This window comes from Nyctereutes procyonoides, unplaced genomic scaffold (genome assembly GCF_905146905.1).
Source record: "Nyctereutes procyonoides isolate TBG_1078 unplaced genomic scaffold, NYPRO_anot_genome, whole genome shotgun sequence".
NCBI classification, from domain to species: Eukaryota; Metazoa; Chordata; class Mammalia; order Carnivora; family Canidae; genus Nyctereutes; species Nyctereutes procyonoides.
The window spans coordinates 50587193-50602896 of record NW_026575131.1 but is presented as its reverse complement, the minus strand read 5'-3'; the positions used below and the strand labels follow the sequence as shown (position 1 = coordinate 50602896).

The 15704-nt window shown below is 51.2% G+C and overlaps 2 protein-coding genes across 8 annotated transcripts in view; both read left to right on the top strand.

Moving 5' to 3' along the window:
- The first annotated feature begins 4202 nt into the window (after positions 1-4202).
- On the top strand, positions 4203-12607 carry QTRT1 (queuine tRNA-ribosyltransferase catalytic subunit 1). The gene is made up of 10 exons (XM_055344864.1): positions 4203-4522; positions 4755-4823; positions 4922-5060; positions 8314-8392; positions 8484-8599; positions 10657-10795; positions 11053-11128; positions 11252-11361; positions 11447-11534; positions 11649-12607. The coding sequence occupies exons 1-10, from the start codon at positions 4280-4282 to the stop codon at positions 11799-11801; spliced, it is 1212 nt and encodes a 403-aa protein (XP_055200839.1). The 5' UTR covers positions 4203-4279; the 3' UTR covers positions 11802-12607.
- A 1517-nt stretch (positions 12608-14124) lies between these two features.
- Positions 14125-15704, top strand: part of DNM2 (dynamin 2) — an 89379-nt gene continuing 87799 nt past the window's right edge. For 2 of the 7 annotated variants that reach the window (XM_055342608.1, XM_055342604.1), the window contains exon 1: positions 14126-14413. In XM_055342608.1, coding sequence (XP_055198583.1) covers positions 14253-14413 — 161 coding nt within the window. In that variant the 5' untranslated portion in view covers positions 14126-14252. Of the gene's footprint in view, positions 14414-15704 lie in introns of all 7 variants that reach the window. The other 5 variants (XM_055342609.1, XM_055342605.1, XM_055342607.1 and 2 more) reach the window with 3 other exon arrangements.

Sequence of the window (15704 nt, the reverse complement as noted above, 5' to 3'; positions counted from 1 at the left end):
AGCCAGCCAAGTAGCCAGGGTATTAGTTTTAAGTGTACAGCATAATGATTTAATAAATGTATAAATTTCAATTAAGATTTGTAATCTTGGGCAACTTGGATGGCTCAGCGGTTTAGCACCGCTTTCAGCCCAGGGTGTGATCCTAGAGACCCAGGATCGAGTCCCACGTTGGGCTCCCTGCATGGGGCCTGCTTCTCCCTCTGCCTATGTCTTTGCTTCTCTCTGTGTCTCTCATGAATAAGTAAATAAAATCTTTGGAAAAAAACAAAGATTTATAATCTCTGCACCCAGTGCCCAGTGTGGGGGCTTGAACTCACAACATGGAGATCAAGAGTTATATGCTCTACTGACTAAGCCAGCTAGGCGGCCCTCAAATGTATCTAATGTTTGAATGGGAAAAACAGACATCAGGGGCACCTGGGTAGCTCAGTTGGTTGAGCATCTGCCTTTGGCTTGGGTCAGGGCTCCGGCTCTATCCCAGGACTCTGGGATAGAGCCCCTTGTTGGGCTGCCTGCTCAGCGGGGAGTCTGCTTCTCCCTCTCCCTCTGCTGCTCCCCCTGCTTGTGCTCTCTTGCTATCTCTCTGTCAGGTAAATAAATAAAATCTTTTTTTAAAGAAGAAATACAAACATCAAAAAATATTAAAAGGCATCATCTTTCTGTATGCTAACACGAGGATCTTTGCAGAGCCCCTCCCCAGTGAAACTGGTGAAAGGTATTTTTTTTAAAGATTTTGTTTATTCATGAGAGACACACAGAGAGAGGCAGAAACATAGACAAAGGGAGAAACAGGCTCGATCCCAGAACCCCAGGATCACGCCCTGAGCTGAAGGCAGATGCTCAACCACTGAGCCACCCAGGTGTCCCTGAAAAGCATTAAAATAACAACCATGTAATGTCTCTGGAAGTGGTCCTAAGGGCACTTAGGAATGAGGAAGAAAGTATTCAAGAAAATCTATTAGAAAATTCAGTGGGATAGTGAGTGTTTCTGGTGTTTATTATCTTTTACCTTCCTTCCTTCCACCAGTTCAGTGACATGGAAACTCCACTCCAGACTGGTGCAACCAGGCACATAAGGTTTGTTCATCCTGAGTCCCCAGTGTGTGTGTGTGTGTGTGTGTGATTATTATCTCAGGAGGGGCAACACCTCAGCATTTCTTGTCACTAGGCTATTTGAGGCAAGTGCAGCTCTTCAAAGAGAGAATAACTGAGTATTTCCAAAATCATGGAGAGGCTCTCATCACCAGATTCAAGAATTTGAAGGAATCTCAAATAGGATAAATGACAAGAAATCCACACTGAGACACATCGTATAAAATTGCAAAATGGCAAATAAAAAATAATGATTTTTAGGGGATCCCTGGGTAGCTCAGCAGTTTAGCGTCTGCCTTTGGCCCAGGGCGCGATCCTGGAGTCCCTGGATCGAGTCCCACGTCGGGCTCCCGGCATGGAGCCTGCTCCTCCCTCTGCCTGTGTCTCTGCCTCTCTTTCTCTATCATGAATAAATAAATAAAATCTTTAAAAAAATAATGATTTTTAGCGGAAACCAGAAAGAAGAGATCACAAGAAAATAGCATTTTAAAAATATATTATTTACTTATTTATTTGACAGAGAGACCACAAGCATGGGAAGCAGCCAAAGGAGAAGCAAGCCCCACCCCTCACTGAGCAGGAAGCAGGATGTGGGGTTCCATCCCAGGACCCTGGGATCATGACCTGAGCCACAGAGGTGTCCCAAGAAATAGCATTTTGATTGAGACCCTGATCCTTCCCCGCCTCCCCTTAGAATTTAAAAAAATTTTTTTTCAATTTTTTTATTCATTTATGATAGTCACACACAGAGAGAGAGAGAGGCAGAGACACAGGCGGAGGGAGAAGCAGGCTCCATGCACCGGGAGCCCGACGTGGGATTCGATCCCGGGTCTCCAGGATCGCGCCCCGGGCCAAAGGCAGGCGCCAAACCGCTGCGCCACCCAGGGATCCTCCCTTAGAATTTTAAACATACTTTTAAATTTAGTACTGGGGCTAAGAGGCAGCAAGGGTACTAGAGCAAGAGTCTGGGATTAAAAGTATGTAAGGAAGTGGGGTGAGTCCAGCGGTTGGGACTAGGAGGCAGCCACCTGCTAGGGAGGGTCAGCTTCAAAGTGTCCATCCAGGGTGGCCTCCGCCTGTCCCTTTTCCTAGTCCAACACCTGCAACCTCGAGCCCTCTGCCTCTCTAGGGTCATGAATGAAAGCCCTGGACCAGACCGCGGACGAAGACGAATGGGCACAGGGGATTGCTTATTCGCTACGCCCCGCCCAGCTCAGAGCCTACAGCCCGCGATGGCTGGGTCCCTTGTGCCTGCTGCGGCCAGGCCACTTCCTTTGTCGCCCTCACCTCCAGTAGCTTCTTCTCTGCTCGGGGGCCGCCGCAGCAGCCACAGCATCCGTGCAAACAGCATCTGGTCCTCGCCACCCGCCCCGGGGGCTCCTACAGAAGCAGAGGGCGAGGTGGCCCGGCTCCCCACATTCCCGCCGCCTACTTAACAGTGACAATGTTAAGATCCTACTTAACAGTGACTGTGGAAGCCACAAGCCGAATATGTTCAGTGGGCTAAGAGAAATAACTGTCAACTTTTTTTCTTTTTTTTTAAGTAGGCTTGATGCTGGACGTGGAGCCCAATATGGGGCTGGACCTCACCTTCCTGAGATCAAGACTTGACCTGAGATCAAGAGTCCAACGCTTAACAGAATGTGCCACCCAGGCGCCCTGATTATCTTTCAAGAACCAGGGTGACGCTCAGGGCTGGCTCAGTCTGTAGAGCATGGGACCCTTGGTCACCTTACCAGTCCTGAGTTGGATGGATTCCCATGTTCAGTGTAGAGTGTATTTTATTTATTCATTATTATTATTTTTATTATTAGATTTTATTGATGTATTCATGAGAGATACAGAGAAAGAGAGAGGCAGAGGCACAGGCAGAGGTAGAAGCAGGTTTCCTGCAAGGAACCTGATGTAGGACTGGATCCTGGGATTCCAGTATCACACCCTGAGCCCAAGGCAGAGGCTCAGCCACTGAACCACCTAGGCATCCCTGTGTAGAGGCTTTAAAAGTACAATATAAGTTATAAGCGACATGATACAGAGTGATAGAGGTGCAACATTATTGAGACTGGCGGAGTCAGGAGCAAGTGACAAAATATAAGTCAGCCATGGGAAAATCAGAAAGTATGGCAGACAAAGACAATAGCAAGTGCAAAGGCCCTGAGGTGGAATCTCATGGTTGCGCATTTTCCAGACTTGGCCTCAGTGAAGACTCCTGCCACCCTGAAAAGTTGGCATCATTAGCCTAAGGCTCCTTGAGGGTCAGAATCTTGTTCAGATCAGCACAATTTAGGCCAGTGGGCCACTGAGAGGAAGGATTCTGGGGCAATGGCGCCCTCTGCTGGCTGGGATAGATATCCGCTCCATTTTCAACAATAACAGTTCTTATATAATACTTGGTTATTAGTGGAACATAGCTAGTGCTCAATAAATCCATGACCCAGCCTCTCATCCCTGTGCAGCACAAAGGCTGGCACTAGTAGGGATGTATATACGTAGGTCTTCACTGAATAAATGAATGAATTAATGTGGTTAGGTTCTGGGTCTCAATCTGTAAATCTGGCATTCTTTCTCTCATTGTATAAATCAATGTATATTCAGCATGTACTGGGTGCTAGGTGCTGTTCTAAATTCTTGGGACAAATTAATGGAGAAGATAGACAAAAGCCTGTGCAAGGCATCTTATTAAGATCTCTATATGCATGCTTCTCAGTCTTCACATAGTTTTTATTTTTTTAAATTTATTTATATTTATATTTTTACTTTTTGTTAAAAGATTTGAAGCAATCGCAACACCCAAGGTGGGGCTTGAAACTAAAACCCCGAGATCCAGTGGCATGATTTACCGACTGAAGCCAAGCCAGGCGCCCTTTAACAACGTTTTTAATACCGAAACACAATTATTCGCCCCATTTTATACGGGAGAAAAATGATCGCTTAGAGAGAGGCTTTGATTGTAGAGCAGGCAAGTGGCCGGGGTGGGGTTCGAACCCATAGCGATATTTATTTTTCCCCGACAACACGCAGCGGGCGGGAGCGAACTGGGCGCTCCGCGGGGACGAGCGCGCCGGCGTCTGTTGCCATGGTTCCCCCACTCTCTTCCGCTGCTGCAGCACTCGCCCGCGTCACGTGACTTCAATCAACATGGCGCCGCCCAGGGTGCTGCAGTGTCCACGTGGTTCCGTCAGCTAAGATGGCGGCAGCAGTAAACCCAACGTCTCTAGAGTCGGCCCCGCGCATCATGCGGCTGGTGGCCGAGTGCAGCCGATCCAGGGCCCGGGCAGGAGAGCTGAGGCTGCCGCACGGGCCGGTAGCCACTCCGGTGTTCATGCCAGTGGGCACGCAGGCCACTATGAAGGGCATCACGGCCGAGCAACTGGACGCGCTGGGCTGCCGCATCTGCCTGGGCAACACCTACCATCTGGGTCTGAGGCCGGTGGGTGGGTTCTGCCTTGTTGGGGCGGCGGCAGAGAGTGGGGAGTACGGGCTCCTCCGAGACACGGGCCTCCAAGTCAATCCACAAACACCTACCGAGTGACCCTGGTGGCCCGGGCCTTGTGTTGGGCGTGAGGGAGCGGCGGGGACCCGAGCTGGCCAGCTCTGTCCTCCAACATGAGCCCTCAGGGTAGCGCTCGCCCCTAACCTGATCCTTTCTTCCGCTAACCCAGGGACCCGAGCTGATCCAGAAAGCCCACGGTCTCCACGGCTTCATGAACTGGCCCCACAATCTGCTGACGGTAAGGTGGCATCGGGGCCGGGGTCCCAGGGCACTTGTCAGAGGTGGAGGTTCTCCAGTCCCACCCCTCTGACCGCCCCGCGGTGGGATTTCCCCCAGGACAGCGGCGGCTTCCAGATGGTGTCTCTGGTGTCCCTGTCCGAGGTGACGGAGGAGGGCGTCCGCTTCCGCTCCCCCTACGACGGCGACGAGACCCTCCTGAGCCCGGAGAAGTCCGTGGAGATCCAGAACGCTTTAGGTGAGCGAATCTGGGGCGGCCTCCCCTTCCCTTGCCTCTAGAGGGTGGAGGTGAGGCGGGCGCTTTCCTTACTTGCTGCTGGGCTTTGGGTAGGTCACTCCCCTGCCTGAGCTTCACACAAGCGGACTTGAATGGGGATAGTTCACAGGAATAATGACGTAATGTTTGTAAATCTCTTAACACAGTGCCTGGCGTAGCTTTTGTTATGATTTTATTGCTATTATTTCTCCTAAATGACAAATTAGCTCGGCCAAGATATGTTGAAATTATGGAAGCACCAAAGGGGGATTGGGGAAGCTTTAGGTCCCTCGCATTTCCATCAGTACCCGCCCCCCCCCCCCCCCGCCATTCCTTGGTAAAGACAATGAACGTTTCTCTTTATTATATATAGTACACATGTAGTTTCTAGCTCTACCCCCTTCCCTTTTTCCTTTTTTTTTTAAATGATTTTATTTATTTGACAGAGCTCGCAGAAGTGTGAAAGCAGGGGGAGAGGGAGGGAGAGCTAGAGAAGCAAGTTCCCTGCTGAACAGGGAGCCCAATGGGGGTTGGATCCCAGAACCCAGGAATCATGTCCTGAACCCAAGGCAGATGCTTAACTGACTGATCCAGGGGCCCCTCTTCCTTTTTTTTTTTTTTTTTTTTGTTAAAGATTTTAATTATTTGAGAGGGTGGAGGGAGGGGCAGAGGGAGAAGCCGAGGATCCCAAGCACTGAGGAAGGGCCAAGGGCCGGATGTGGTTTTGGAGGTGGGTCTGGATCTCCCCACCCTTGAGATCATGACCTGAATGGAAATCAGGAGTCTGGGGTTTAACTGACTGAGCCACGCAGGCACTGTCCTTTTTTTTTTTTTTTTTTTTTTTTTTTTTTTTTTTTTTTTAAAGAAATTTGCTCCTTGAAGAAACGAGTTCCTTTCCCCTGTAGTGTGTCACAGGGACTGACTTTTGCTGGCCACTTCTCCATAGTGTTGTGTAACAGTTTTCCTCTGCCTTCTGGGTTTACTTAGTTGGTGGGGGTCAGAGTTCAAGGTTCTTTCCTTTGGCAAGAGGGCTTCACAACATGTATATTTCCATCAGGAAGCCCCTAATGTCTGCTGGTGTCTCCCAGTAAACCATCAACACTCTGCCTGGAACTCTCATGCCATTAGGAGTTCCAAAGTGGTAATATTCTTTCTTCATTCATCAGCCAGGTTATTTCTGTAAAGACAAATGTCCCTCACCTACCCTTGGGAGACCAGCTTGTTTAATTCATATAGGAAAAGTGGGATTCATTCCTTTCCTCATTTACTGGTTTTCATGGATTAATTGCTTAGCATCTTCCAGCAGTGATGAATGAATCTTTTCATTCAGTTTTTCTAGGATCACCATGATATCATGGCTTTGTTTATTTATTAAATTGCCCCATCTTGGGTTTGTGTGGTGCACTGTGTGTGCTTTTTTCCTGTAATGATGCATCTTGGCAATATTCCCTGGGCGTTTCTAACATGTATAAATCCACAGCCCCTAATCTGAAATTCTTCAGGTCAGTTCAGAGTTGTAATATTTTATAAAAATAATGTAGTATACATAGCATCCTAGAAGGTCTGGGGCAGTACCCTGTTAAATGTTACTTTTTCTTTTTTCCGTTAAAAAATATTGTAGGGCAGCCTGGGTGGCTCAGTGGTTTAGTGCCGCCTTGGGTCCAGGGTGTGGTCCTGGAGACCTGGAACTGAGTCCCGTGTCCGGCTCCCTGCATGGAGCCTGCTTCTCCCTCTGCCTGTGTCTTTGCCTCTCTCTCTCTCTCTCTCTCTCTCTCTGTGTGTGTCTCTCATGAATAAATAAATAAAATCTTAAAAAAAAATTGTGGTGGGGCACCTGGGTGACTCAGTGGTTGAACGTCTGCCTTTGGCTCAGGTTGTGATCCCGGGGTCCTGAGATCGAGTCCCATATCAGGCTTCCCGCAGGGAACCTGCTTCTCCCTCTGCCTAGGTCTCTGTCTCTCTCTGTTTCTCATGAATGAATAAATAAAATCTTTTAAAAAAAACTGTGGCAAAATACATGTCACATAAAATTTACCATTAAAAATATTTAACCCTTTTTACTCATTTTTATTTTTCACTTTTTTTAAAAAAAATTTACTTATTTATGATAGTCACACAGAGAGAGAGAGAGAGGCAGAGACACAGGCAGAGGGAGAAGCAGGCTCCATGCACCGGGAGCCCGATGTGGGATTCAATCCCGGGTCTCCAGGATCGTGCCCTAGGCCAAAGGCAGGCGCCAAACCGCTGCGCCACCCAGGGATCCCTATTTTTCACTTTTTAAATTTACTTATTTCTTTAAGTAGGTGCCATGCCCAATGTGGGGTTTGAACTTGACTGCGAGACCCAGAGTGGCATGCTCTACTGACTGAGCCAGCCAGGCACCCCTACTATAACCATGTTTAAGTGTCCAAGTTAGTGGCATTATGCACATTTGCATTGTTGTTCAACCATCACCACCATCCCTCTCCAGAACTCTTCATCTTGTGAAACTGAAACTCTGTTCGCATTAAACACTAACTCTCCATCCCTCTCCACCAGCCTCTGGCTCCTGTTACCTACTTCCTGTCTCTATGAATTTGACATTTCTAGGGACCTTATATAAATGGAATCATACAGTATTTGTCTTTTTGTGTGTGGCTTATTTCACTGAGCATAGTGGCCACAAAGTTGTAGTATATGTTAAAATTTTCTTCCCCCCCCCTTTTTTTTTAATTTTCTTTTTAAGACTGAATAAGTCACCGGCTAAATTGGATTTTATGAAAGATTATAACTGTTTTGGATTTTGCTGCCAAATTAGGTATGCCATAAGCATAAGATAAAGTCTTTGATTTTAAGAAACTTCTTGATTTTAGAATTGAGGGAAAGGAATGTTCTGTCAAGGGTTGGACCATGATTTATTTAGCCAGTTCCCTGTTGATGGTCACTTGGGCTTCCATCATGCTATTGCCTGCTATACCATGGAGGATCACTTTGTAGACACAACATTTTGTTTTTAAAAGGTAAATTTGCAGAAGTGGAAGTTTACTCTATGTGCCTGGGCAGGGTTTTAGCTGGATGAGGCAAGATCAAATGGGTATCTTTAAAAGCTCCCTCTGGTTGTTGTATAAACAGACTGGGGGGCTGTGTGGGAGTCAGCAAGACCCAGGGAGGAACTTCTTGAGTCCTGATTGTCCCCAACAGGAAGTGAAACCTTTCCTAGTGATGGTGCTTCTGTCTTACCCCCCACTCCCCCCAGGCTCAGACATCATCATGCAACTGGATGATGTGGTCAGCAGCACTGTGACGGGGCCACGTGTGGAGGAGGCCATGTACAGGTGTGTGTGTGTTTGTATATTGTGGGAGGGGATCCTAATCCTATAGCTTTGTCTCCCTACCCGAGGGCTCATGACTGGGGTCCTCTTACAGGTCAATTCGCTGGCTGGACCGTTGCATTGCAGCCCATCAGCAGCCAGACAAGCAAAACCTCTTTGCCATCATCCAGGGTGGGCTAGACGCAGACCTCCGGGCCACCTGCCTCGAAGGTAGAGCCATGTGTTGGTAGATCCAGGGCTTGTCCATCACTGAGGGCCCCACCTGGGCCTGTCACGTGATGGTGCTGATGGTGGTTGTTGATGGGTGGAAGGAATAATCAAAGCAAAGGCCCAGAGGCAGAATGGACTAGAATCTTTGCAGAATGATTGGAAATCCAATAGCTAGCAATTTTGGGGTGTTCACCAGACGCTATGCTGGTACAGATTGACCCATTGAGTTTTTGTAACCATCCTGTAAGGTTACAGAAGGGGAACCTGAAACATAGAGGTGTAAAGTCACTTACCCCAAGCCACGCAGCTTGGATGTTGCAGAGCTGGGAATTGGAGCCTGTTCCTGGGTTATAGAACCTATGGCGTTAACCAATACAGATGCTGCTTCCTCTTCAGGGTCAGGAATGAGGGGTTGGGCTTGGGGCATTGTGCTGACGTTGGAGGCCCTGGGATACCACACTGAGGTACTGGGGAGCCATTGAGGCCTGTTGAGTAGGAAAGTGACAGGGAACAAGGGGCATCATAGAAAAATCCTAGTAGGATAGGAAGCAGAAGGCCCATGGAGACATTGGAGTATTTGCTCAGGGGAAGAGTGACAGGCCCGTATGAAGGACATGGCAATGGAGACAAAAGGGAGGCAGAGATGGGGCTCAAAGGCAATGAGGTGTCATGGGCAAGACTCTGGGTCCTGGCGTTTGGCTGGCAGGATCCATACCTCTGATTTGCTGCCGCATGGCTGTGAGCCCTTGGGCTAGTGGCTTGGCCTCTGAGCCTCACTTTTTTCTCTGTAAAATGGGCACATATCCCTATGTCATAGGGTCGAAGTGAAGATAAACGGGAAAATGTTCAAAGTCTTGTGCCTGCACCTGGCAGGCATCAGTGTGTGCCATTGTGAAGACTGCCCTTGTTGTAATTCCTTTTGTCCTCAAGCTGTGCCCAGCTCCCGGTCTGGTAAGTCTTTTTTATGGAGATCCCCAGTTAGAGATAACATTTCATGTCACAGCCCAGTATATGTGGACATAGATGAAAGCAGAAACCAAGACTTCATGAAACATGATCCTTATATGTGAAACATGTTCTGGTATTCTCTGTTCTCTCATTAAAAAAAAAACAAAACACAAAAAACTACCATGCTAGTCTTACCCTGTAGGATTCATTTCTTGGCCGCCGGGAGGTTGACCAAGAAAAGAATTCTATAATCAGGCCAGCCTGACTATGCTGGTGGTGCTTCTCAAAGTGCTCCAAGCTCACCTGCACCAGCCCCACCTGGGTTTTTTCCCAATGACTGGATTTGAGTCCACTGTAGGGGCGCCCAGGAGGCCACATTTGAACAACTTGTCCCTAGTTGATTCTGCTGCGCATTCCAGCTTCGAAACCTGACCCTTGGACCGGGTCCCTTTTGTGGATACTGTGGCCTCCCCTGGTTGAACTAGGCAACTGGGGCCCAAGACATGGCTGGGTGTGGCAGCTAGACCCGAGTTCAAATCCAGTCTCTGGAATATGCGGCCTCTGGCCAATGTCAAGCTCTGAACACTTGACGGAGCTGCTGAGCTGCCGCCCATTCTCTGCAAATTCTGGAGCCTAATGGCCCATTTTGAATATGCAAACCACTCAGGAATTTGTAGCTAACTCATTTGGTGGCAAGACCAGACCTCTGGTTATTCACCCCAGTTCTTGGGAGTCTCTACATGTTTTGCCGCATAAATGTTTCACTGTTTGAGTACAGGCTGTTATCCAGCATATAGGATGTTTACTGTTCTAAATCTGGAAAATTCTCAGTTTTGAAAACATACCTGGCTTCATCTTAGGTGTCGGCTAAGGGAGCACAGGCTGTGGGCCTCTCCTGAGAATTGAAGGATGAGAGGGGACCTCACACGCAACAGGCACTCAACAAATGATAGCTGAGATCACCAGCAGCCCTTAGACAGACAGACAGACCCCCCCCCCTTTCTTCCTGAGGGACTGTGGAGGTCAGGGCCGGCTCTGCCCTGGGGCTGCAGAGGAGGAGGCATATGTTCTTTTGTCTGGTGGCCCCTCACATTGCCCTGTGCCCCCAGAGATGACCAAGAGGGACGTGCCGGGCTTCGCCATCGGGGGCCTGAGTGGGGGCGAAAGCAAGGGCCAGTTCTGGAGGATGGTGGCTCTGAGCACCTCAAGGCTGCCTAAGGACAAGCCACGATACCTGATGGGGGTCGGGTATGTGGGGGAGAGGCAAACTGGCCCTACCTGCGGGGAGCGGGTTCCTGGGGACTCCTGCCTGGGCTGGCATTGGTGGAAGGACACAGCCCTGCTTGGGAGGGGACCAAAGGAGAACATGGCTTTCCTCTGGGGGTGGTTCAGAGGGAATGTGGCCCAGTCCCTGGGGAGCCAGAGTGTGTGTGTTGGGGGAGACCTGGGTATGTGACCAGGGCATGAGTTTCTCTGCTCCCTCCCCTCCATGACCCTGCCCCCAGCTATGCCACTGATCTGGTTGTCTGCGTGGCTCTTGGATGTGACATGTTCGACTGCGTCTTTCCCACGAGGACTGCGGTGAGGCCCTGGGCAGGGGGCAGACGGGGCAGGGGGTGTTGCAGGGGTGGGCAAAGTGGGGGTGGGGCCAGTGAGCATGAAGACCTAGTTGACCCATCTTCCCTTACTCCACCCTTCCCCCAGCGCTTTGGCTCCGCTTTGGTGCCCACCGGGAACCTGCAGCTGAAGAAGAAGCAGTATGAGAAGGACTTCCGACCCATAGACTCCAACTGTAACTGTCCCACCTGCCAGAAGTAGGGGAAGATGGGCCTGGGGGCTGGGAGAGGGTGTGGAGGGGTGCAGGACTCTGCATGGCTGAGCCTCACCTCCTGTCCACAGGCACAGCCGGGCCTTCCTGCACGCACTGCTCCACAGTGACAACACTGCTGCCCTGCACCACCTCACTGTCCACAATATTGCCTACCAGGTGGGCCTGCAGCCAGGGTGGGCCAGGCAGGGTGTTGGAGGAGGAGGTGGTGGTCGTGGGGGAGGATTCTGGGCCCCCTTGGCTGAGACCTTGGCTGACACCTACCCCCTGCAGCTGCAGCTGATGAGTGCTGTGCGTGCCAGCATTGTGGAGAAGCGCTTCCCTGACTTCGTGCGGGACTTCATGGGCACCATGTATGGGGACCCCACCCTCTGTCCCACCTGGGCCACTGAAGCCCTGGCCTCTGTGGGAATCACACTGCGTTGATCTGGCTTGGGGGAGGGAGGGAATGGGAGGTATTGGAAGGATTTTTAAAAAATTATTATTCTAACTTAGACTATCTGTGCCTTCTTGGGAAGGTGGCCTGTCTCAGTCTTCTTCTTCCTCTGAGTGTCTCTGTGGCCAGTGTCCCCTCCCCCTGTTGATAATAATAAGTAACCACAGCAGCAGCTGATATCTGGAAACTCCCTGGCTCAGCCCAGCATAGAGGATGCACCACAGTGTGGGAGCTGCATCCTTTTCCCTCTGGTTCAAGGCCTCCAGCTGTCCTGAGTGGGGCACCTCTTGTTCCCCCACTTTTCAAAAGTGAGGAAATAGGCATAGAGGGAAATAGCTTCCCCAGGGTCACCACTGAGAAGTAGCAGCCTGGCTCCAGTGCTCATGCTCTTAGCCTTGACTCTTGACCTGTGGCACAATTTTGCTGTCAGTAAACCTGGTGAGGACGGTAGGTGTGATTCAGCCGGTGCTTACACTGTGCCTGGTACTGTTCTAAATGGCTGTTGTCTGTGTTTAATTCTTGCCACCCTATGATACAAGTGTAGTTGCATTCCCCATTTTACAGATAAAGAGGTTTAGAGGAATGACATGAGCAAAAAGGCGCATGACTTAACCTAGATATGGCCAATTACAGAGCTGCTGCTCTGAGAAGATAAGGGTTTTTATATTGAGAAAGTAATCCAAAAGTAGGATCCACTATTCCAATAGCATAAAAATGCAACTACTTTCATCAATGTGTGTATTCTCTCAGAAGTTTTCCATGTGTATATATTTTTCATGAATGTGGGCCTCCTTTACATGTGGCTCTGTATTTTTTTTTTCTCTCAGTATATTTCAAATTGTTAACATGTCGGAACATGAAGACTTCCTGTGTTTCTTACAGTTCTTGCACAGTATTTATTTAACCAGCTCAGAGAAGGAGCTTCTAGGGTGTTTCCAGGTTGCCGTGGTGAAGGCTGCAATGCCACGCCTTGTCTCGGTTGACTTTTTTGCCCATCTCTCTGCGATCGGGGTTTTAGGTCTTGGAGCAGGCATATACCATGGGCCACTCTGCCGTCCTCCTCCCCACTATTTCTATTCCTCCGATACTGCCCCATACTGCCCCATCGGCCCACTTCCCTACCTCCATGGCATCTGACTCCTTATTGGGCTGCTTCTCTGGCCAATCCACGCCCAGGGAATCAAATCACTTCTCATAAAATCCTTCCACCTATCTCCGGCTTTTTTCCCACGAGGTCAAGATTCCTAGTTCCAACACTGCAAAATAGTATCTTTTCAAGGGGAGAGAGGATCCGTTGAGTTCCATTGGGTGCTCCAAGAGGTCACGATGCGCTCAAGTTGAAGAGGTAGGGGAACAACGTTGCAGATGTTAGCCGAGTCAAGACGTGGCGTGAGCGGAGGGTGTTCCTAGGAAAGGGCACAAAATTTGTAAAAGCGTGAAGGTGGGACTTTATAGGAATAAAAGGGAGAGACAAGGATGCAGCGCCAGCCCGCCTCTCCCTAGGAACCACTAACGCCCGACTAATCTTCAAAGTGTATTGCAACCCCGCGCGAAGAGCTGGTTTGCAAGCCCAGGGCCGAGATGCGTTCTGGGACTTGTAGTTTTCTCTAGAGGCCGGAAACGCAGAAGCGATTATCATTACCAGGTCCCACCAAGAGGTGTCGCCCTTTGGTGAGTACGGTGGGCCTTCTTTACTCCAGAAGACACTAATAGACCTACAACAATCACAAGAACGGGAGATTCTTTGATTGACAGCTAAGTTCTCAATCAAAGTCAGGATTCGGAGGTCAACGCCAGTCCTCTTTGGCTTTGTTGGTTGGAGGAACGGAATGATATTTATATAAGCCAATGGGAAATTCTTAGGGAACTAGGTAGTATCAAGTGACAAACCGGAGTCTATGAATCGATCCCTAACGTCATTGGCCCGCACTGTTGACTGGCCTGTCTTCCTGCCAATGAGACTTAGGTTTTCTTTCCGTCAGGGACCTCCCCAAAATGGGCGGGGCCAACAGTGCCTTTTCCCGAAACACCGCCTCCTGGCCTTGACAACTCGCTGCCCCACGCTATTGGCTCTTGCGCAGAAACGACAGTTCTGACGTCCAATGAGCCCGCCGGGAGGTCCCCAGGGGGGAAGGTCTACTCAACCGGAGACCTATGCCTCTCTTTCATTGGCTCCTGGGTACGAGTGGCAGCGGGGCCGGCCAATCGGGGGCGGCATGAAGGCTTTGGGCGCAGCCCCGGGGCCCGGGCGGGAGGTCGCTCGGGTCGGGTGTCGTCTGAGAACCGGATGAGGCGGCGACTGTGAGGCCGAGCCGGGAGCGGGCGTCGCGCCGAGGCCCGGGCGGGCGGGGAGCAACGGCCGCGGACGCCGCGGGGCCGCGTCGTTAAGGGCCGGGGGCAGGCGGGGAGCGCGGGGCGCTCGGGCCGGGGCCGCCGGCGCCATGGGCAACCGCGGGATGGAAGAGCTGATCCCGCTGGTCAACAAGCTGCAGGACGCTTTCAGCTCCATCGGCCAGAGCTGCCACCTGGACCTGCCGCAGATCGCCGTGGTGGGCGGCCAGAGCGCCGGCAAGAGCTCGGTGCTCGAGAACTTCGTAGGCCGGTGAGCGAGCGCGGCGGCGACGGCGGGCGGGCGGCGGCCTAGGGCGCGGAGGGCGGACCGGGAATGGCGCGCCCTGCGCAGCCGGCGTAACTGCGGCGCTTGCGTGCCCGCGACGGGGACGGGGACAGGGAGGCGGGCTCTGTGGGACGCCCCGGGCGGAGGGCTTCCTGCCCGGGCAGGGGAGCCGGCTCGGGCCCTCGGGGCGTCTCACCGGCCGGGGGGCGTGGGCCAGGAAGTGCGGTGGACCGTCGCCGACTCCTCCGTCCCCAGCTTTTCACGGCTGAGCTCTACCGTCTGGTTGCCTGGGGGTCAGAGTTAGGTCCCTCTTCTCTGTCCGAAACCTGCCAGCTAGATACCTATTGATTGGTTCGACCCCTGTGGTCTGGCTGGCTGTTCACTTGTCTGGAGCAGCCCCTGCCGTCTAGTTGGCCGTCGCTCTGTCCTGGATAGAACTCCTTGCCGCCACCATTTGGCTGTCCATCTGTCCAGTCCCTCCGGGCAGCCCCCCGCTGCCTGGCTAGCTGTCTAGGGCGACCTGTGCTGTCTGGCCTCCTCGCAGACTTTCACACTTAGCCGTACCTCTGTTGGGTTACTCTGGCTGGCTTCTGCAGTCTGGCTGGCTGGCTGGACCCTAGGGCCTCTGTTGTCTGGTATTCTTAGGCTGACTCTAAAGCTTGGTCCCTTGCAAATGCTGACTTCTGGCCCAAATTGATCCTTTCTTCTGTCTGTAGAGGTGTCCGGCCTTGTCACAGCCTGCCCTTCAGTGTGCTGGCAGTCTCTGGCTGTCTGGCCCTGCAGTAGTGGGTAGGGGGAGCACGCAGTGGACAAGGGAGCTGAGGGATGAAACTTGAATTTCTCTATCAGTTGGAAATAGGATCCTGGGGGGAACTTTCTGCCGGATTCTTTCCTGACCCTTAGAGTGTTCTGGGGCCCCAGAACACAGGGGCCAGCTCCCAAGCGAAAACCTGCAAATTGGGGGCTGTCTGTTGGAGCCTGATCAGGCTTTTGGGTAGCTCTGAGAAGCCTCAGTTTGTCCATCTGTCCGGTGGGCAAACTCCACTCATTGGGTGGTTTCCAGGATTCAGGAAGCTGATGAACAAGAATGTGTGGCTTCCAGGGGTGTTTGGTTCTTTCTTCTCCCTTCCCCCCATTCTGCCCTTCTGCCTCCCAGATGGGCTGTCACTTCTCCATTCTGGGACGGACTCCATTTGTGCCTGTGGCTGCCAAGTGATAACATCACAGTCATCGTTATTATTACTGTGGCTGTTATCGGTGTTGAGGGGTAATGTTC